The 24,366-nt window shown below is 34.9% G+C and overlaps 2 protein-coding genes across 7 annotated transcripts in view; one reads left to right on the forward strand and one right to left on the reverse strand.

The window, feature by feature from the left end:
• Nucleotides 1–24,366, forward strand: part of LOC106667812 (ecdysone-induced protein 74EF) — a 305,166-nt gene that overhangs the window by 20,892 nt on the left and 259,908 nt on the right. The window lies entirely within an intron of this gene.
• Nucleotides 1–24,366, reverse strand: part of LOC106667814 (U7 snRNA-associated Sm-like protein LSm11) — a 56,315-nt gene that overhangs the window by 818 nt on the left and 31,131 nt on the right. The window contains exons 3-5 of one of the 2 annotated variants that reach the window (XM_024227723.1): nucleotides 14,106–14,197; nucleotides 11,788–11,926; nucleotides 9,115–9,215 (exon numbers count right to left, since the gene is read on the reverse strand). In XM_024227723.1, the coding sequence (XP_024083491.1) occupies nucleotides 9,202–9,215; nucleotides 11,788–11,926; nucleotides 14,106–14,197 (245 nt within the window). In that variant the 3' untranslated portion in view covers nucleotides 9,115–9,201. Of the gene's footprint in view, nucleotides 1–9,114; nucleotides 9,216–11,787; nucleotides 11,927–14,105; nucleotides 14,198–24,366 lie in introns of those variants that run through there. The other variant, XM_014396008.2, reaches the window with a different exon arrangement.

Genomic DNA, 24,366 nt, shown 5'->3' on the forward strand with positions numbered 1-24,366 from the left:
GGCATCGAACCTCCTGGTCTGCCTATATTATTCGTTGTGTTGGCCTGACACGCGTCACACAGTCGGATATACTTAAGATGGCGAAGATATACCAAACACAGCGAGGATAAGTAGACCAGGATGATAGGGCAAAAATGAAAAAATTATGATCCGGCAGACTCCACATAGAAATCTCAGTTTTGTTTAGTTTGGTCGTTTCAGGTCATTTTCTTCCGCCATCTTCATATTTTTGGTTAGACCGCACAAGTTGGCTAGAAACCGAGAAGAGCAGACCAAAATGATTGAAAACTACCAAACTACCAGTTCACCATCCCGCGGACATGAGGAAAACTCAGGATGTTTTATTTTTCTTGAAGAAACCTATAACGATAATCTTCAAAATACTTTATTTATATCGATTAATAAACACTTTTGTTAGAAGTGATAAGCTTCTTAATATTAGCCTTAAAATCAACCCAAGCAGTGTATCGCTGCATTACGTTATCATCCCTGAAAAAATCCCCGAAATAAATAAAGAGATGAACTTCAAAACTATTTAATTCAATCACTTTGACAACTTTCAATCTTCGTATCAGCCAAAGCAGTGCATCGCTGCGTTAAGTTTTCCTCCCTGAAAAAATCCAAGAGGGAATAGGCTTGATATTTAAAACAATTTAATTCAATCTCTTTTTCAAGTATTGCATCTTCGTGTTAGTCAAAACAGGGCATAGATGCGTTACGTTACTAACCTAGACCAAAAGCCCTTGAAGGAAATGTTGACGATCAAATTCATCAAAATTAATTAAAACTATCACTTTTAAAATATTGAATCTTAATATCACGCAATCACTTCAAAAAAAGGCGCTGGGGATATGATGATCATTGCCTTTAAAATGATTATTTAATCGTTTTTAAATATTGATTTTGATGAGATAATAAGCAGGGTATCGCTGCGTAACGTGTTTATTCCTGTATAAATTGAAGGCCCTTAAAACAAATATTGTCTAAAAAAATTATACAATCACTTTTAGACCTTGGTCTTTATAGCTGAACCTCCATTGCAACAAACTTGACAAATACATTCTTATTTTATCATGTGTAAAGAATTTAAAAGCTGTCTTGCCTCTAGATGACCAAAAGTGAGATTCTCAGGTTTGTTACAAATATTTCGAAGAAACTTTCGAAATCGGTATTTTTAACTTATCGGGTTTTATGAGGTCGGAAATAACGATTCAATCCAGTGAAGCTGGTACTTTCATGCCTTTCATGAACGTCTAAATCTGTAGTCAATGGTAGCCTTGCACAAGTAGGAAGATTTACACCTTTATCAAAATTTTATAAATGGTTTGGTTGGTCGGTCAGGAGTCGCAATTTATCATATAAAACGAATTTCTTGTTTTAGTTGAAAGTTTAATTTTTTAGACTGAAAATCCCACCGGTTTTTACGGTCAAAGCTAGAAATTCGTCGACGCAGATCCTCATAATTCGATCCAGTCGGATCGTATAGCGTCTACGCCGAGGAGTTCTCGAATGTCCAACAGGTCCTGGGAAAGGATGGGATCCCAGCCGGGAGTCGGGCGATTTCCGCCAATTCGCCCGATGACGAAGTCGCACAGAAAGGACGGGTCCTTGGTACAGGTACCGCCTCGCCATTTGACAGCAAGGCCTCTCTGGATCGCAAAGGTCAACCCCTACTCACGTATTATCTACCGGGTGATTCTATTCATCCTCTATAGGCGAGAAGACAAAGGGATTTTTCAAATGAAAATTGTAGGTCATGTGGTTTCAGGCCATCGTGAGCATGACAAATAGAAAATATATCGTCTAAAACAAAATAAATAAAAAAAGATAGGTAAGTAAAAAAGAAAGGAATGACAAAAGTGTGCGAGAGGGACAAAGATAAAGAGAAATATGATAAGAAATTGAGAAAACTGTTCGTAAGGGAAAGGTTGATACAGAAAGAGAAAAGAGTGAGGGAGCGAGATAAAAGTGGTATAAGAAAAAGTGTAACGCAATTCTAAATATACATATTTTTTATTGATCAGACAATAATGAAAGCTAATATCGGCTCATATTGAGGATATTAGTCCTAAGAAAAAAGCGACAGAGCGTTAATACGAAAATTAATATCCGGCCTGGAGGACCAATTCTCCAGACCTAGTCTATTCTATTCTTCTGTCTGAGTGTTTTTAGACTAGCCTATCTCCTTTTTGATAGGCTGCTCAATAATTATTGTTAGTTTATTTAAGTTATCAGCCAACAAACCCAAGAACATATATATCCCCCCCCACCAAATTAACCCTTTTATTACTACAAATTAAGCTTTTTGATTCCAAATTACCCATTTCTTAAAAAAATTAAAAATTAAAATTATTAATTAAAAATCAATAATAATTAATCATTAAAATTATTAATTAAAAATTAATTAATTAAATTACCAATTTTCATTACAATTAAAAATTAAATTAAATAAAAATAAGGATTCTTCTTTTAATTTGTAATAAGAGAGAAATAGGGGTTTTTAAGAGCCCAATTGTTTTTTATTTTAAAAATTATCCAATTGACAAAAGATAATGTTTTTATTTAATTTTTCAATTAATTTTCATAGGGTCTTCTAAGAGCCAACTATTTTATATTTAATTTTTATATAAATGCATGGGTTTTACTTTACAAGCTTACATTTCATACCATCTTTATGTTATAAAAGAAAGGGATAATTTGAAATTAAAAAGAATTAATTCGAAGAATAAAAAAAATATATTACCAATTAAAAAGGGTAAATTTGAAGTTGAAAGGTTTAATTTGATGAAAAAAGCTATATAGGTACTTTTTCATATTTTCCTTTAATAGATAGAGAACCTGAAATATATATTCATATTTTCCTATAATAGATAGAGAATGTGTCGTGCAATCTCGCAAAAAAATATTACCAATTAAAAAGGGTTCATTTGAAGTTAAACGGTTTAATTTGAAATTAAAAAGGATTAATTTGATGAAAAAAGCTATATAGATATTTTTTCATATTTTCCTGAAATAGATAGAGAAAACCTGAAGGTTGATTTGTTAAAATGTGTCGTGCAATCTCGTTTTCTTAATATTTTAAAGAAAGGGTTAATTAAAAATGTAAAAAACGGCTCATTTGAAATTAAAAAGGGTTAATTTGAAATTAAAAAGAGTTAATTCGAAGAATAAAAAAAATATTACCAATTAAAAAGGGTTCATTTGAAGTTGAAAAGTTTAATTTGGAATTAAAATGGATTAATTTGATGAAAAAACTATATATGTATTTTTTAATTTTTCCTGTTCATATTCATGTTACGCTTTCTATAATAGATAGTGAACCTGAAGGTTGATTTGTTAAAATGTGTCGTGCATCTCGTTTTTTAAATTTTAAAGAAAGGGTTAATTAAAAAAGTCTTATTTTAAATTAAAAAGCGTTAATTCGAAGTTAAAAATCAAACAGTTAATTTGAAATTAAAAAAGCATTAATTTGAAGGTGAAAAGTTTAATTTGAAATTAAAAATAATTAAGATTAATAAATAAGATTAATTTGATAAAAAAAGCTATATATTTTTTTTAAATAGTTTTCTACTTATATTCAGGTTACACCCACAAGTGTGTCATACAATCTCGTTTTATTAATGTTTTAAACAGAGGGTTAATTTGAAAAGAAAAAGGGCTCATTTGAAACTAAAAAGGGTTAATTCGAAATTAAAAAGGGTTAAAGTGTTGCGAAAAAGGCTTAATTTAAAGAAAAAGCTATATATGTATTTTTTTATAGGTTCCTATTTATATTCATGTTACGCCTTTCTATAATAGAGACCCTGAAGGTTGATTTGTTAGTGGTAATTTTATGGTTGTTGGTAATTTTAAATACACGTAATTTGGCCATATATATTTTAGTAATTATAAAGTTAAGAGTTTTATTGCTTATTTTTAACAGTTTTCTTTTTTTTCAGGTAAGGATCTTTATTCTTATTCATGATATGAGGAATTTTTCGCTTCTTAAGGTAAGGTAGAATTTCTCTCGTTTGTAAATAATTAACACCATGTGGGAAACAACGGTTGAACCTGGGTTTCTCAAATTTTTTTCAAAAAAACTCATTTCTTGGGCGTGTACTAGGATATTTGCCAGACGAAATATCTTCGGTGGAATTTTTTCGAACGCGTTTTTCTCCCAAGGTGATAACTCACATTCAGAAACAAGGTTAGATATTTAATTTCCAGGCCTTGACATATGGGTTAAAATCGCGCTGTAAGTTAACAATGAGGCTATCGTTGTAATTACCATCGGCCTGGACACGTTGCGAATTTAATTACATTCGGTGAAAGAGGTCCTGTCGGAATTTCGGCGTTTTTCGCGAACGGCAACCTCGCCGAGGTCTAATTGCACCACTTTCTCCGACCCACATTTTTTTTTACAGGCGTTCTGCCCATTCTCCTCACCCAGAATTGTGCAGAATCCGAATATACAGTATACCTTGAGGGCAGTTGAGATTTTGAAAAAATTTGGATTTGTTTTTTTAATACCTCGCATAAACGTCCCACATGAAAATGCAAGGTGCGAATTCACCTCGAGCCGAGGTTATGGGGGAAGGTTGGGGCCTTGGTGGTGAAGCAAGGTTAGAATGTCGTCACAAGGGCCCAACCTTAGCCAGAGAGGTCGCCCTTAGCCAACGCGGCCGTCACAACCTAGGTCGTCGAGGATCCAGGGATTATCCTTTGAGAGTTTGATCCCCTCTACCCAGAGTGATTCGGTGCATGACGATCCAAGATCCTGGAAAAGATTCATTTCCTGTTTTTGCACCGCCCTTGAATAACGCGTTTCCTTGTACGTAAGCGTACAATCGCACTGTTCGATCTCATAGCCAAATCGAAAAGTATTAACGAACGGAAAAAAATAACTTGATATCATGTAAAATACACATACCAAAGATGCAGTTAAAATTTAATCAAAAAAATTTATACCAATTGATTATATACAAAAATAAAATACATGCTGAGAAGAAAAGTCTTTGGTTATTTGAATATTAAAGTTGCAAATTGAGAAGAACAGCCTTTGTTAGATGCCAAGTTGGTTTTTCTCCCGGCTGTCCACAATTATGTCCATTTTTACCACCCATCCCGAAATGGTCTGTCTTAACGCCAGATGAAACTTGGACCGCATTTCCTCGCCGTTTTGGTTAGTCAGATTCACCACTGAAGCTGGCTTGAAACAGAAACGCGTAAAACAGACCGAAATTATTGAAAACGACCAAACTTCAAGTTCATCACCCTGTGGACAGTTGGAAAACTTCACAATGCTTATCTTTTTCTTGAATAAAACTGAAAGGATAATCTTCAAAATCCTTTATTTATGTCGTTTCATAACCACCATGTTGTAGGTAATAAGCTTCTTAACATGATATAAACATGATATAGAAAACACTAGTCTTAACATCATCTAAAGCAGTGTATCGTTGCGTTATCACCCCAGTCAACAATCCCCGAAGGAAATAATGACAAGATCTGCAAATTTTTTTAATTCAGTCACTTTCAAATATTGGGACTTAACTTTAACCAAAACAGTATATTTTAAAATATTAGATCAAAGACGTGGTCATCAAAACTATTAGATTATATCACTGTTTCAAACCATGAATCTTCGCATTAACCAAGCAGTGTATCGCTGCATTAAATTCATCCCAGAAAAAAATCCCCGGAGGAAATGATGTTATCTTCAAAACGATTTAATTAAATCACTTTCAAATATTGGGTTTTAACTTTAACCAGAACAGTGTATCGCTGCGTTACATTATTATCCCAGACGGAAATGATGACATGATTTTCAAAACGATTAAATTTTCAAAAACTCGATATCACTTTTCCAAATATTGGGTCTTTTTTCCAATTTGCATGTTAACATCGTGTTTTGCGATTGTTGAACCGACTGTTTTTGTCGGGTTAGTGCCCAATTTTTGATCCGTTAGATAAATTCCATCCGAGATGAATTCGATCCTTTAATCTATCAATCGAAATGGATCAGACTGTGGTAAAATCTATATTGAATGGGTGAAAACTTGATCAACAAGTCTGCATTGTACAAAATCAAAAAAGAGACTTTCAAATCCTGGAAATAAACGTTTTCTTCTGACTTTGACAAAATAAAAAAATTATCAAAGAATTAAACTTGATTAAATCCACAAATAATCAAGAAACTTTCAAATTATCTTCAACTCTTACTTTCGAAAATAGAAATATTTCCTTTCGTGTTTAGATCAATAATGATTACCGACCTGTTTGTTTAACAGCATTATTAATTATCATCTCATTAAATATGTCTATTTGTAAACACTCAGTTCATGACTGACTTTATTGTCGTTGGCAGCCCGTGGAAGATATTTTTACTTTGACTTTTTTCCTCACTGAAAGAAATTCTGGTTGAGAAAATCCGCGCGATGCATGTTAAAGATGACATTAGCAGACAGGTGTGCCAGAGGTGGTTGCTAAATTTAGAGAAGGCCGACGACCAACATAAATTTTTTAATCTAATTAAATCGCTGCATAGTGACATATTTGCATTTATAATACACATACCTCAATGGGTGGATTTGATCGAATAAACCTTTCGAATTTTTTCGTCGAAAGGAAAAATATTATTTCAAGCAGATACTCATAAAATATTTACGATTTTAGAAAACTAAATTAATTTTTTTATATGTATATGTTTTAGTCGGTCTAATAACCAAATTATTTTAATTGATTTATTATTTTTATGCAAAAGTTGTATTTTTTTAATTAAAGAAAGTTTCTTGAAATAACGCCAGGAACTTCATTTGAAGTACACACTTCTGGCATAATTTAGTTTGTAAAAGTTCTGAGTAAATCCGGCCCGGAGGACCAAATTATAGTGTACAGCAAATAGAACAGCTCTACCCTGTTTTTTCTTTCTTAAAAAGGAGAAGTGATCTCTCTATTTATCTTTCTCTATCGCTCAGATTCTTGAGCACAAATACACTTTTGGTTTCTTTCTTTATTCAGGTACTGTGTTTTTTCTTGTATTTCTTACTGGGCACTTCACTTTCATCACATTTGCTCCCTTTTAAGTTCGCTCTTCGTTACGTTCTCTCTTCCTCTATCTCTTTCTCATTTTATATCTCCCTCACTCACTCGCGTTTTCGCTCTCTTTCATACTCTTTTTATTTAGTCTCACTCTCCTCTTTCTCTGTTAATTTTTTCCGCAAAAAATTGTTGGGGCTTTCCATAATGGACAGAGGACAAATTAAACAGCATCTCTCTTTATCGTTCCCTCTTCTACCCCCTTCGATCTATCTCTTACCTCACTCACTGACTAAATTGAATGGGAAATTTAATCTATCAACATTTAAAAAGAAAGGAAGTTTTTCACAGTATCATCGTGGTCCGCTAATGTTAATTCTCGCTCCGACAGTGCGTTTCGGCATTTCCTCTCATTCTGAAAGAATATGCTACACAAAAACACACACACAAAAACAACAAAAACAGCAATAATAGCTCATGAACCGTGGAGAAATTTCTCAAACATGACTATGATTTGTTGTGGTCATGCTGATTGTTGATGATCCCGGTTTTCACTTTTGCTAGTTTTCTTCATCTTTGTCAGTGTGAGTCATTAGTATTGCCCACGTGTAAATGGAAATTGCAGAGATTATTGCAACCTGGGATTTGTCGCATATTTGGAGTAAGGCTTAAACAATATCGCTAGAAATATAAGTTGAAATTATTTTATTTTGACTGCCATGAGTAAAATTTTCTGACGTTTGTGGGTGTATTGCGGAGTGACAGATTAACCTAAACGGGTGGAAACATGTTCAAGGATAGCAGTTTTTTGATAAAGGACGTTTTGGGTGTGTCCGGTCTTGCTCGATATCGCACGCTTTTCTCTGGAACGTCGCCTTGGAGATAAACCGGTCTAAACGGGAAATTTCCTATTTCTCGCGTCAGGCAGACACAACTCTTACGAACTGTTGTCCGTCCGAGTCTGGCAGCGCTGATATTCAGATCCTTGAAGTTGGAGGGCATGAATATGAGCAATTTTGTGACGGAAAAAACCATCACTGGTACCGGCATGATACGTGTAGGAGGGTTTTGAGGACCACCTTGACCCAGTGACTCTGACCCAGACAAGGACGGCCCTCTTGACTGGGTATGCTCCCCGGAAAACGGTCCGTCCGGCCGTACTATTCAATTGAAACAACGGACAACACCGCCGGGGGGAGATAACCCAAATAAATCTGGGACGGATTTTATATCGTTATTGTATCTCGGCCACTGATAAAAATTCCGACCGCCCAGAAATTTATTCCGTTTTTCTCCAGACGACCATAACTTAATTCACTTTATTACGGAACAGTGGGCTCTGTTCAACAATTAGCCATATACCTATAACATTGACAACCTTGGAATACTTAAAAATTAATCCTTATTCAATTCACAACTCAATAATCCAAAAGATCATTAGTATCATTCTATTTTAGTATTTGCATACTTAATCAAAAACAATTAAACATTATATAAAAGTAATGAATAATTGCCTCCCTCCAGTCTCTATACTCTTCTTACTTCTTTTCTAGCATAGTTGGCAATTTCTTACTATATTTTTTTAGGCCTATCCTTTCTTCCATTTTCCACATCAGTGACTTTCAGTTTGTCGCCTTTTTACCCATTCGCTATGCGAGCCGTCCTTAATTAACTGTACTTTCCATTTCGAATCTGTTCATTTAACATTCTCCTATATCCATCTGCAACTTTTTGTTATTTTGTTAGCATTTTACGCGAGATCGAACAAATTTTCCCTCATAATAATTATAATTTTCTTTTCTAGATGATGTTTTTTGTTCCATAGGTATTCATTTCTATTGCTATAACTGTGCTGATAATTTCTAGTTGGCCATCAGTAGAAAAATTGAATATTCATACAAATTGAATCCGTAGAGACCGAGTAGACATTAGAAAATCAGGGCAAAAATGTGGCCTTGCCAAACACCTTTTTTAAAATTTTATTTAACAGTTCCCTCCCAATACACAAAAACCCACTCACATTTATTTTTAAACAAGTCAAGTAAGCAATACCCAAATGCAAATGGGCCCCTTAAAGTACATAAATATCTTTAGATACCTTCAAGTTTCTCCTGTATTTCCGCAAATTGACTGGTTAGCAGAAAATTATTATTACTCTCATTATCATCAGTAGACGACGTAACGTTACGAAACAAGACCTAATTATAAAAATTGGATTATTTAATTTGTTATTCACAACAATAAATGTTAGTAAATAATGATCATTAAAAAAGGAAATGTGTAAACAAGATTTTAGACTTTCCTAATCAGAAAAGCAAAAAAGTTTTATTATTCCAGCTCTATATATCAAATTTTAGCACTAAGAATTAACCATTAGTTTCTCTTTATTAAAATAATCCCTCATTAAGACGGATAATCTACCTGTAAAAATGGAGAAAAAGCGAGTATATACGGACAAATAAGAATAACTAAGAACACACGTTCTAGATTATTTTTACCTTGTGAAACAAAACCAGAATTATGATGATTTCGCCTTTTTTGGCATAAAATCGTATATTTAAAATAATTGGGCACCTTCGATCCTCTACTAATCGGATAATGTAAATTGTTTATTTTTGGCTATTGTTTTCTTTTTCACGAACTTTGATAAAAAATAGACGAGACCAAACGGACCCAGAGTTACCAGTTAGTTATTGGAAATGATAACAATTTGAGGCAAACAATTTTCGCTGACAAAATGTATTTGTAAACTGTATTTTCTCGGTTTTTGACAATTATTTTCTGGCCACAACGATCACGCATGAGACGTTTTTATTAAGTCGAATTAGCTCCCGACAAATTGGGCCAATGTTGTGAAAGATGAAAAACAAATTCGTATACCAGGCTGTGAAAGTTTTCCGATTTATAAAAAAAAGTAAAACAAATTGCATTACAGATGCCATTGTTACTACGATAATTTTTGGCAAGGACAATAAAAACCAAGGACATGTAAGGTCGGAGAAAGGCGCGACTAGACGGACGCGATGTGATGATTAAGCGAAAACCTTCCAAAGATAACAAGTTCTAGTGGGCTGGATTTGGATTGGGTTTAAGACTAATAAAAGTAAAATAAATGAGCGACAATGCAAATATAATTCTCAATGAATTCGAATGTTTGTTTCAAAAGTAATAGAATTCAGCATACATATAGCGATTTATTATGCACATAAAGTGGGTTGGTTATATTATTGAGGGGAAATCCAGCCCGGAGGACCCAAACAATACACTGACCCTTTTCTACTGTTCCGTACATACTGAATTGTCTGTCAACCCTATTCTGTCTGTCTGTCTCTCTCCCTCTCTCTCTCTCTCTCTCTCTCTCTCTCTCTCTCTCTCTCTCTCTCTCTCTCTCTCTCTTTCTCTCTCTATCTACCTAACTACCTATGCATCTATCTATCCATCTATCCATTTCTTTCTCTATCTCTTTTTACCCCTTACTTACTCACACTCTCTCTATCTCCACATCTATCTACCCATCGCTATCTCTCTCTCTTCTCTCCTCTCTCTCTCTCTCTCTCTCTCTCTCTCTCTCTCTCTCTCTCTCTACCTAACTACTTATGCATCTATCTATCCATTTCTTTCTCTATCTCTTTTTATCCCTTACTTACTCACACACTCTCTCTCTCTCTGTCTGTCTCTGTCTGTCTGTCTGTCTGTCTGTCTGTCTGTCTGTCTGCCTCTCTCTCTCTCTCTCTATCTATCTATCTATCTATCTCTATCTATTTATCTATGTATCCATCTCTATTCTCTATCTCTCTTTACTCTCTACCTATTTCCACATCCATCCATCTATCTATAGCTCTCTCTCTCTCTCTTTCTCTCTCTCTCTCTCTCCCTCTCGCAATCTATCTATCCATCTGTATCTCGCTTTTTCTCCCTTACTCATCCCCTCTCACTCTCTCTCTCTCTCTCTCTCTCACTGTTTTCTATTCTTTTTCCTAGGGTGCAATAACGTGATGTCTCACTTCTTATGGAAGGCAATGAAAAATTAGAATCTCAATAAAAATAACCAATTCTAAAACCAGAATGATTAATGAACTTTTATCCAGGTTCATACTTTGTATTAAATCAGGATTCGTATGTAAAAAATTGGAATTCTAAATTTCTATTGTAAAACATATTAAATCGCCTGATTCTTCTAACTTATCCTTCCCTATAGACTTATTATCTGGAAAAAAGAAAAGCCGATTTGTTCAAATATCAACCATTTCTAGGAAAGAAGCTGTGAAAATTCAGGAGACTAATTTCAAGATGAGCAATACAAAAATCGGGTTAATTGCAGTTCTTAGTAAATAATCGAGTATTTCAAAGATTAGCGTCACAATTAAAGCTACAATCTTCTGTCAGCCGTGATATGCTTGCAACTGTTTTTTAAGAATATTTCAAACACCGATTATACAATCCGTGATACAAAAGTAGTTCCGTGCTTCCTCATAATAAAATCTATTCTTTGCCGCCGGTCGAAATGTCACGGATGTGGATATTTTACGAAATGATATCGGGAAATTTCCGTATTCCTCGGGGCGAACATGTCCTCCGGGTGAGCGGAAAACCGGACGCGGCGAAGAGGCAAGGTCGGCCGACGACCCAGGAAGTACATTATCCACCGGGTAGGGGCTTAGAAAGTGCAACGCTTGCATCACTACGATACACTTTCTTTCCCGGTATTGTTTCCCAGGATGATCCCTCGGGGGAATAAGAGTGAAAAACCTCCCGGAGGAAATATCTCACCTGTCGCCGGAATCTTTTTCTTCCTCCGACGCCTCCACACCTCCGTCACGTCTTCCATGGCGAGATTCCACATCTTGTCAAATGCGACGACGAAACCTGTCAAATGGCCTCTTATCCCGCACATGTCTCTCGTGTAAACCTGGAAAAACAGTTATCAATTTCAAGACAACTCATTTTTGCACGATCCATCCAACGAGCAGAGTGAAAGTACCCAAAGACTTCTAACAAACTCTAACGACTCAGTTGATGAAAGGTGTTTTGGAACAGTACAAATAATTAGGACTCATATGCGTACTTTAGGATACAATATCTCTTAAGAGACCCAATATAGCTACTCATGAATCGACATCTATAAGTAAAAATAACTTGAGTTTTCTATGTAATCGAATGATAAAATCGGCTGGCTTATTATCAAGATGACAGTAATGATTCTGCCGACAAGCGACGACAAGTAAATGACACATCTGTCGACAAGATCAAGAACAAATAACAAATATTGTATAACTCTTGGGCTAAAGTTATAAATGATAATTATTTACCGCAATAAATATAAAGTTAAAGTACATTTCAGTGTTTAGCGAATAGAATTAATCTCGAAATAGAAATTTTCTAATTGTTTTATCAAAAACTCCATATTTTTTCCTGTCTCACTGATAAGTAAAGATTCCAAAAGTTTCTCATGATAAAAAGCTCATTTGTTATTTCCTTCAGAAGAGCTTAGAACGCAGGACTATATTAAGAAACCTGATATTTAACAGTTGATCAACACGCAAGATCTTTCAGACTATTATCTAGTGTTTCATAAAATTATAAATAAAATATAACTATTATTTATTTGGAGGTCGTGAGATGCGGTCTGGTGTGACGTAGGTTTTAGAAAAACATTTTCTTTATCGTGCCAACGTTTCGATCTTTATTGAGATCATCTTCAGAGCCTGGGGTTTACAAACATTGTTTAAATTTTACATATACATGTAGGATGTGGGAAAAAATGAATTTATACTATGCTAGAAAATTTTATATTAAAAAAGAAAATGAATTTATACATTGCTAGAAAATTTTAGATTCAATCAAAGTATTTCTACTCACTCAAAGTGTTTGTTTTCCGTGTGGATGTGTCATTCTTGTCTGTCGTGTTGAGAACTTAAAAATATAACCTTAACTCGAGGGGGCGATATTTGGCTGACTTTTCATCAATCATGATTATGTACAAACGAGAACTTTATTTCTTGCTAAAACTTAAAATTGAAAAATAGATCAAGAAAACTGCACCTTATAAAAGAAGTAAGACTACAAGCGAGATATACGCATCTATAAAGCTTTGAAAATAGGACTAGATTAAGAAAACTAATACTTAACAGGTAATCGACACGAAGATCTCTCGGACTATCATCTAGAGATTTATAAAATTAAAATCACAAATAAAACTTATTTAACTTGAGGGGATCAAACGAGAACTTTATTTCGTGTTTGAACATTTCAAAATTAGATCAAAAGCAGTAGGACAAACTCTGCTCAATTGAAAAAATTTTTAAAGAAGGAACTAGCGAGACTGACCGAATCCTTTTTCGCTTAGGCACGAATTAGTCAAGAAAAAACAACACATACAAACAATAACATATGCTTTACGAATTTTATTTGGACAGGTTTTTTTTGTAAAATGTCCTCCCTGTTTATTATCTCAGTTTTAAATTAATCTAACTGTATATTTATAAAATTAATTAAGAGATGAATTCCATGAAGAGGCCATCAGTCACAGAAGTGATAAAGGAAACGCATATGTGAACAATCTGCGTGACGGAATGCCCGTGATTAGCAATCTGAGAAGTGGACAGCCGACTTCAAATCAAATTTAACGAAAAACAACTAATTTTTGTGTAAAAGTTTGTGATGAAGTTAAGAAGGATCTCATGAAAATCCTCAGGTTTCACCCTATGGAAATCCTATTAGTGAAAGCATCCAGGTCTATTTTAAGTTCGCCACGAGACTGGAAAATTTGAAAAAAGCTTGGCTTAAAATAATCTGGAGTAGTCTTAATAAAAATGAGATTCTAGGTTCTTTTTTTTTCAATGAAATCTCATTGCAGGATCTCACTCAAAACTAGAAAATTGGAATAATTATAGCGAATTAGGCTAGTGTAGATAAAGATGAAAAGCCCCCCTGATGCCAAATGGCATTTTAATTGATTTATAACAACCGGTGGTCCGAAGAATTACTGCATCCAACCATCATTTTTAAAATATATATAATAAGACAATGACATATTTTTGAATCTTCAAAACTTATTTATTTTTAAAAAAATATGAAGGTTAAGTTACCTTAATTTTGACTTTCTTTTCCATGCAGTCTCGCAGGACGGCGAGCGGGCCCTCCACCTTTTTCATCCGTGTTACTACATTGTCCCAACCGTCTGAAAAGAAAAGGAAACTGTGAAAAGTTTAAGTATTGGAGCTTTAGATGTCATCAAGATAATTGAAAGATAATGGATACAATATCCAACGTTATTTACAATCTTTATGTAAGATACTGGTTGAGATAAAAAAGTCATTGTCACGAGTGGGATTCGAACCCACGATCTTCAGCTCAATACGCTGCTGCTCAACCGCTGGAGCTATCATAACTTCGAATCCCGCTCGTGCCATTGACTTTTTTATCTCAACTAAAAACTTTAATTAATTGGTCAGGCAGACCACGAAATTAGTGAATTTAATATATTCAATCAAAGTATTTCTACTCACACACAATACACTCGGACACCAACTTCCCATCTCAACCCCATCTTTCAAATTTTCCCTCATTTTTCCATTTTTTTAAATCTCAACCAATACCTTACATAAAGATTAATTAATTGAAAGAAGTTTTTTGGTCAATCGGACCACGAAATTAAATGGAGTTATTTACAATACAAAATTAATTCGTGAAATCCCCTTTTTAAAATTTATCATCATCGATTCTTAATTTCTCAGTTTGCCCTTGGTGGGTTTTGGCCGGACGCCACACTGGGACATCTACAAACGTAGAGGAAGCTAAAACGCGCCTCTTCAAGGGCAAAACGGCGAGAATAGACGGACCCAGAGGGGAGAAACGTTCCAATCGGCTTGAACGATTATAAATTTTAAAAACAAATCTATATTAAAAGGCTTAAAATACAGGCACGTTTTGATTGGACCAAATTGTGTGTTTTATCAACCTTTTCAGTAAATTTCCAATAATTTCCAATTATATATACATATATATATATATTTTTTTTTTTTAATAATCGATCTGTATTAAAAATCTAACGAAAGAACTTTGTCAGTAGTATTAATGAGTTCTTCGCTGTTTCGGTCGGATGGCCAGTCACAGGCGATTTACTGAACCGAACAGCGAGACTGTGCGGGCCAATGGCGACCAAACGAGCCAAAAGCAATGACGAGCTAGGTTAATTCTAAATTGGTATTATGTATGGTTTATAAATTAAATCTGGCATAAGTCCAACAGCGACGCTAGACGTACCAGAGTATAATAAAAAAATGTTTTAATTACAATATCTGACTTCTTTGTTTATATTGTTATTTCGCTCTCACTCTCTCTCTCTTTCTCACTCTTTCTCAATTTTAATTTATAATGTAAAATTTAAAATGTGATTATAACACGTTAGAGTAAGAAAGGCCAAAAAGACCTAACTATGGGTGAATAAATAAAACAATCAATAAAAAATATTCAGTTTTTTAGTCCAATTGGTTAATTTTACGTGTGGCTTTTGGGTTTCTGAATTTGTGTTGCTGAATGCAATCAGATTTTTTCCTTCCCTCTGCCTACTTTCTTTATCTGACAGGATCATCTTATTACAGCACGGGGTTATAAAAAGTTACAAAATACACCAATGCAAATGGAAAATAGAAATGACTTCAAGTGCTTTTAAGCACCCGGTTGCGCAACGGAACACAGCTAGCGCAGCCGGAGGGGTCAACGACACCCGAACACGACGACAAAACGGTCGAATTCGTCACACAATTTTCTCGAGGTTAATAATTATTTCTCCACCGATAAAGTTTTATCTAATTCTTCTTTCGGCCCCACAATCGCCGGTAGCGGCCGTCACCTAAACAAAAACTAAATCCGTCCGATTTCCCCTACCATATGTTCTGCATTGCACGTCGAAAAGCAAAGAAGAGATCTTAGGGTAACGGTACAATATAAATTATCCATACCTAGACTTTTGTATTGTTTAAAAAACAAAGGAAACAGTATTTCCTTTTCTTCCACTCGAACGTTTTAAAATGGAGTTCGATCAATCATGGAAAGCATTTTGGTGAATTTGGCAGGCCAGTTACATTCCGAACCTCTTTTCAACCTACTTGGATTAAAAAATAAAATAAAAAATATTCAGCTCTAATTAATCCCAAACAGACGTACTCACACAGACTTGGCAGTGACGTATAATTGCACGGATATAATAAATTTCGGGGTTGGCGGCCAGGCTCTTCATTCTAAAAACGGCATGAAATCGCTCTGTTAATCATGAAGGGCAGCCAATCTTCAATATTCGAATGGTTCAAGATCATTAAGAAAAAAACATACAAAACTAGCCGGTATGGTCTGATGTGTTTGTAAGTTTGCGACGTTCATCCTAGTAACTTCAGCGACGGCTTGACCCCTGTTAGATGAGAATAAGAACAGCCGAAAAACAAGTTCATCAATAATCAATTGCATCCGATAAATAATAAACAGCGTGGCGGATCCCTCCGATCTCAGGGCAATGCAAACATGGTGGACAAGAAAAATTCAAATTACAGAATTTGACATTAAAATTAATAAACACATTTGGAGGGCAAACTGCCTGGTGAGAATGTATGTTAGAAAAATTAGTTAATTATCACAATCATGTTTTAATATTAAGCTGTGTTTGTGATATGTTCAATAACAGATTATAAACCTCGTAAAAACACGGTAATTATATAAACATCCGGCCCGGAGGACCAAATCAACAGACACTAACTCCTTCCCTCTTCTTTCTCACAATGGAAAAGACAAAACACGCGTAAAATATAATAAATAAATAACAAACTTTACAAATACGAAATGAAGTTTGGCATTACAAAATTTATCTTAAGGATTGATGATTTTAATCAACTTATTGTTAAATTACTATAAAAATAATAACAATTAAAATAATCAGTTTAATTATTTGGATGTTTGATATTATTTATATACATATTTCAAATGGGAGGTAGATCAAAATCTGTTATATTATTAATGTATTTATCACCATGTTCTATTTTACATTTTTTAATTTCAAATTTCTCAAACCAATCTAGTTCTTTCCCTTTGTTGAAACTATGTAACACTTTTGTATTTAGATTTGAATTGAAATTATGTTTTGTTTCTTTTAGATGGTCCTTAAATTCCCAAAATTTGCTCAATTTAGCCAAGTGTTCTTTTACTCTTGTTTTTATTTCTCTACCGCTTTGTCCTATATATTTAATATCACAATCATTACAATTGAGTTGGTAAACCCCGCTTTTTGCCAAGTTGTCTACTTTGTCTTTAGGTTTTGAGAGGATGTTTTTAAGTGAACCTAAAAGCTATTCTAAAACCTTCTTGTTTAAAAATGTTACTAACTTTTTCCGATAATTCACCAATGTACGGCAAACAACGGAAACCTGGTTAACCCTAACCATCCCTTCTTTTAACTAGCAACCTATCAATAAATATTTCTTGATACCCGTTGTTTTTTGCTAAGGTTTTAATAGTTTCTAATTCTTTTTTATAGTTAGCAGGTGTTACCGGAAGTTTTAACATCCGGTCTATGAGCCAAATGAAACCAGCAGCCTTTTGGGACCATGGGTGGGAAGAATCCGCTGGTATCATAGTGTCTGTAGTTGTGGGTTTTCTATATACGTCTATTCTATTAGGTTGTTTATTATGGACAGGTCTAAAAAGTTTAGGTCTAAAAAATTCAAACAACCATCCTTGCCAATCTCCAATGTAAAATTTATATTACGGTGTAGAGAATTTAATTAGTTGGAGGAATCCTTTAAGATCCTCTAATGTTCCCGACAATATGCATAAAATATCGTCTACATAGCGTTTCCAGAAATGAACAGATTTAATTAATTTGTTCTTTGATTTGAAAAGATTTTTTTCGAAATTATCCATGAATATTTCAGCACAAAGTGGGGATAATGGAGACCCCATTGGTAACCCTTTCATTTCGTAAAATTTATTATTGAATTTACAATAATTACATAGTAGGCATATATTTAAGAAGTCTATTATATCATTTTTTAGAAATTCGTTAATAGAATTCTCGGTAAGTTTTTGCTTTATGAGTTTAGTACCTTCTTCAACGGGGATATTTGTTACTTATTGTTCGTTAGAAAACACCTAAAAACCACGAGAAATCGGAAAAACCGTTCTTAATAATTATTTAGAGATCGAGAGATGCGGTCTGGTGTGATGTAGGTTTAGAAAAAAAATTTCTTTTTCGTGCCAACGTTTCGATCTTCATTGAAATCATCTTCAGAGCTCAAAATGTATGCTTTCTATGTAGAGTTATCATTGCTGTGTGTCGTGTAGAGAGTGCCGTACTTAATAATATGAGTGTTTTTAAAATTTACTTAAATTTGTATAAGTAAATTCCTCATTTGTTTCTTATGTATATGTGTTACATATGTTAGCCTCTGACAGATGATAATCAATTTCTCTGGTCAGAAGCCTTGGTCATTTTCGAAACTCCCGGCCTGGAGGACCAAATCAATAGTCACTACCTCCTTTCCCTCGATGTAAAAGACAAAATATCGCATATAATATAATATAATAAATTCGGAACACAATTTACAAACATGAACCGTATGAAGATTAACATTGCCGAATTTATCTTAAAGATCGATGATTTTAACCAATAACTAACCCGCGATAAATAGAAACAAACCTTTCTTTATAATAATAATAATTTCGTTCTTAATAATAGTGTTTTTAAAATTTGTTTGGATTTTATAACTAAATGCCTAAATTTTATATTTATTATATTAACCTACTGTAATGGACTTCGCTGGTCAGAAACCCATGGTAATTTTATGAATTTCTGGTCCGGATGACCAAATGATCATACACTACTTCCGTTGCCCCCACCACTCTTTTTTTGTTTTCTTTCTTTTTCTTTAGTTTGCTCACATTTTCTCTATTTCCATTTATTATCTTCTGTTACAAACTGTTTTAAATCTATTGCACACTCATTTAGTCTCTCTCTCTCTCTCTCTCTCTCTCTCTCTCTCTCTCTCTACCCCTTTCCCTCTCTCTTTGTTTCTTTTTCTTTAGTTTTATCGCACTTTTTTGGTTCTATTTTAATCTTGTGCTGCTAACTGTTGTTATATATATTTCACCTCATTTAGCCTCTCAATCAGTATCTCTCTCTCTTTCTCTTTCTCTATTTTTTCTTATTATCTTTTGCTCGCATTTTCTTTGGCTCAATTTTTAATATTTTTAATTTTGTACTACAAACTAATTTTAAATAACTTTCACATTTACTTTGCCACGCTCTCTCTCTCTCCTCTCCCTCTCTCTCTCTCTCCTCTCCCTCTCACTCTCATTCAATTAGTTACCATCTTTTCAATCCACCCATCCCTCTCTACCTTCTTCAACTCTTTTTCACATGCGCTCTATTTTTCTCTTCACTCAATCAATCAATCTCTCCAATTTTCACACCTATCCCGCCTCAATATTTCTATCACTCTCTCTTTTACCTTTCACGGCTCCCTTTACTTTCCCTCTATTGGTGGATTTTTGACAGTTTAAGAGCGTTGATATGTGGCCTAAGGAGTATCTTCTTTCCTGCTAGAAACACAGAAGCATTGAATTTATAAAAATGTGGGAATGTTTGTGTTTATGTTCGAAAAATTCGTAAAAAAATTTAGCGTGATTGTTTTTAATGGTTCTTTAATCTTACAGCTTATCCGTAGGGTTAGTATTATTAACGGAAGTGCACTAGTGCAATGGAAACGACATAATCTGCACACCCGCTTCTAAAAGAATTTCTTTTTGCCTTATTTAAATAAGTCACCGAGATATACTTTATTCATGATACGTCCGTGTTGATAGACTCGGAACCGAGAATGGTATTGTTTTGATGTGCGACTCTCGGGCTGTGGGAGGTGAACGACCGACGGCCTAGGTAGTCGACCTATCTCGTCCGCCGATATTAAGCCCGGCCTCCTTGTCACTTTTCCCCAACGTTTTCCCGAGGGACGATATTCGGGTTCCGGGAGGCGAGGATGACGAGGCGAAATCGACACGAAAGTAAACCCGGGTTACATCACCTCGGCTATTTTCTCCTTTCTACGCCATTCAGGGAGGCCCGAGGACCCAGAACTGCGGAGATCTCTTTTTTAACGCGACGGTCCCGTTTTTAAAGTTTTCCCGTAAGGTTTAAACAAGTCTTACAGGATCCCTTCTAACTCTGGGTCCATCGTATTTTTCTAATTGGGAGATGATTGATTTATATAAACGAACTGTCATTACTCTTAATGTGAGATGTTTTTTCCCATCGTGACTGCTCAGTTTTAATTAAATAATTGCTTGTGGTTTTAATTATCAAGCACGACGCACTAGCACGTCATAACTGATTTAAAAAAGAAAATCTTCGTCTATTGCCATAGTTCAGCCCATTGTTTAATAAATCTCCATTTCTACCCTAGACGCGGGTCAATTTATTTATTGCGTCCTACGCGATTTTGGACAAATTCCAGCGTCAAAATGACGTTTGTTCGTTGTTTAAAAATATTTGTCCCACCCTTTGGGAAGGAAAGTTGCTGGGTCAGTGGATATAAACGACAGTTCGCATATGTGCAGATTAATTAAAATAGCCAAAAAAAACTTCATCCCTTATGATTTTTTGCTTTTTTTAAGTAAAAGTTATTGCCAACTGTATATATATAAAATGTGTAAGTTTATGGAATATCATACATATTTACAATACATTATGACACGAGGATTGTTAGCAACCTTTGTTGCTTTCCCAACTTTACTCAAATGCCTAGTCCTCGGCGAGGAGGTCCCGGATGCGCTTTACTCGTCTGACGGGATTTTTTTTTTTTTTTGACTGGGGCTTCCGACATTTAGGTCATTTCAGCCCCAAACTAAGTCATTATTATATTTTCCTCCACCGACCTATACTTAAACTAATCTAGATTGGGGTCGATGGAGTACTTTTATAAATATTCCGCCATCGACCCCGAACACACACTTTTACGCTCTCAACGTTCGAGGGGCGATGATGACGTTATATTTCACTCTCACCCCACGCCATTCACGCTAATAAATGCATGCACTCAGATAAAACATATAGACACAACACATATGACATATTACATACAATAAAAAAACCCAATTTCGTGTTCGAGAACTCAAGTAAGTCCGGCGGCATGCCTACACGCTCTCCGTATGTAGCCAAGGCATGACACGCCTCTATTATGTGGGACAATCGAGCAACCTTTCTCTGCATAAGGGGAACCTGCGCGGGCTTTGGCCCAAAAGCAGGTGCCCATGTGTCAACCGCGTATGGCCGATCCTCAGTCGGGTGAGGACGATCCCTCGTCTCCTGCTCAGGTTCTCTGAGGGCCATCTACCGGTCGTGTTCTTGACTCGCAAGAGCCTCTCCGACGACCCTGACGGGATAGATTATGTTGTATATAGATTCGGATTAGTTTATAGCGGATCTTATAAATTTGATGGGGATTAATTTATTTACAAAGGGTATTTTGAGGTCGTTGTGGAGGGTTGTATTGGAGACATAGTAGGGAGCGTTGACTTAACAATATTAAACTTAAAATATAAATGCAATTATGATGCAAATATTAAAAAAATATATTTTTTTTTAATTTCACCGGAAATAGAGGGTTGTTAGGGATGAAAGGTTTTCGTCTAGGGGTTGTGGTGTGGGTACAGGGTTTTATACAAGCGTCTGTATCGACTAATTGCCGTTTTGAGGACAAAAGGGATTTGAGGGACTGCGTGGATACTTTTATCTTCTAAGATTGGAATAGGAGCGTGAGCCATGATTTGAAGGATTTCGCACGGGAGGACTGGATGCTTTGGAGGTTGGAACGCTTGGTGGACCTATACAGTTCAATTCTGTCTTGATTGGTTGTAGTAATGAGTTGTATTAAACCAAAAAAGCATACCACCTACTGATGGAGGAGAGCGAGAGGGAAAGAGAGAGAGAGAGAGAGAGAAAGAGAGAGAGAGAGAGAGAGAGAGAGAGAGAAAGAGGTTTAAAGAAGGAAGGAAAGAGGGAAAGCGATACCAAAAGAACAAAAAAATAATAAACGTAGTACAATAATCGGGTGGACAAAAGGGAATGAGAGAAGTACAACATGACGAACAGACCGCATCCACAGGGCGTTAATTATAGAATATAAAAATAGAAAGTGGCTCAGCTATATAGATAAGTTTGGTACACCGTTTAATTTGGTCCTCCGGGCCGGACGTCGCAAAACAATCGCCCAGTAGATTTCCACTCGCTTACTACATAGGCAGTAAATTTAAGAAGGCAAATTTCACGACAATTTATTTAAACTAACAGGGAACCTTTTGTTTATATATTCAAATATTTTATATATTTGTCGTAACTTGTTTTGTTTTGTGCTGTTAAAGTTTCGATCAATCATGTGAAATCTTCCTTTATTCTATGAAATAAGTATTTTTTTAAATAATGAAAATTGTTTTTGATACAATACTAGTTTTAAATGAGTAAAAAATTTCCCCCATAAAAACGGCAGGTATGCCAAACATCTTCAAAGCGACAAATCAATTTTCACTGATGACACATTACGCCATGAGTGTCTTGAAAATTAAAAAATAAAATCGCCCACTGCCCTAATTTTCGTTTTGTTCTTGTTACATCTAGGCTAAACCTTGCTTCTGTTTGGGTTTGTCAGCGTAAAACTATCCAGTCCGCCTTTGATGTAATTGGGAAAGTGTTGCGCAAGGTCCAGGCTTTTCGCGTTTCGCCCTTGCAGCGTTTTTCTTGTGTGCACGTGACACGAAAATTCATAAGTCAATTTTCATTAAAAGAAACTCAGCATCTACCGCTACAAGATCTGTTTTACAAATTGCAGGTAATACACTCAATAAAGGACGATTATATGTTTCTTTATGGGATTATAATAAATAAGCAACATCACATTTTCTTAATCTACAATGTTTGAATATTTACAAGAATCCATTTTATATCAAGGGCATTAATGAATCAATAAACTGAACACATATTTAGCCAAGTGTTGAAAGGCTGCACCCTGTTGTTATCTTAGTACGCCTAGTATCGCCAAAAGTTTAAAAAACGTAAATATTAAGTTTTAAAACTTCGATACAGCCAGGCCTTGGCCAAAAAAACTTCGATCGATTAATAATTACACAAAACCCGAACATAATTAGCACATCGGCCTCATTAACTTAACGCCGCTTAATATAATAATACTTAACAAGTTTAAATTATAATTGCGAATATTTATATTTCAAATTACCCGAGGGCTTGTCACTTGTGTATAATGTGTCATTAAAAATCTGACACCTCCTGCCATTTGAAAACCTTGAAATACTTTTACATTATGTTAAAACATCGTGGATTTTATGATTAATTAAATAGGTCAAGTTTTTTTTTAATGTAACCCAATTAAGGTAAAGGGAAAGATAGATACATAAACAGATAGATAAGTAAATTAGGTAGATAGATAGATATATAGATAGATAGACAGACAGATAGATAGATAAATAGATAGATAGATAGATAGATAGATAGATAGATAGATAGATAGATAGAGAGAGAGAGAGAGAGAGAAAGTTTAATCGAGAGTTAACTATGTAAATTCAATCGAGTTAAAACAGAAAAAGACGCAATCGGAAAGGTATATATAAAAACAAAATATATATAGGTAGATAACGGCAGATAGAGACAGAACGCAAAAAAATTACAAAAAAGGAGGTTGAGAGGATGTACAACAAGTACAGACTGAATGATTGACTGAGTGAATGAATGAGAGAGAGAAAAAAGATGAATGGGAATGGGAATAGGAAGAGGAAGAAGAAGAACAGTACCATGTTTGAAATACAAACATTAAATAAAAATAATAAAGAAAAAACTAAAAAAAATATAATTTAGTCAATTGCTCCATTATCTCCTTTTCCCTAACTCTTTCTCTCTCTTTCACTCATTCAATTTTTCTTACGAACACACTCTCTTATCCACACCACTGCCTTTTTAGTATATGACTAAATTGTTAAAGGAAAAGACAGATTGAAAAAACATGTGGAGAAAAGAATGTGTTCGCAAGAAAAATTGAATGAGAGAGAGGGGAGGGAGAGAGAGAGAGAGAGAGAGAGAGAGAGAGAGAGAGAAATAGATAGAGAGAGAGAGAGAGAGAAAGAGAGAGGGAGAGTATGTGTTAGAGATATACACAGCAGGGTGAATTGATTGGGTCCTCCGGGCTGGATTTTTATTTTACTACTTGAAGTTAGGCCTCGGGTAGCTGTGTCACTTAAAGTGAAGGAGAGAGAGAGAGAAAAAGAGAGAGAGAGAGAGAGAGAGAGAGAGAGATGGAT

The sequence above is a fragment of the Cimex lectularius genome, unplaced genomic scaffold, assembly GCF_000648675.2.
Source record: "Cimex lectularius strain Harlan isolate CLEC.00 unplaced genomic scaffold, Clec_2.1 scaffold95, whole genome shotgun sequence".
Taxonomy (NCBI): Eukaryota; Metazoa; Arthropoda; class Insecta; order Hemiptera; family Cimicidae; genus Cimex; species Cimex lectularius.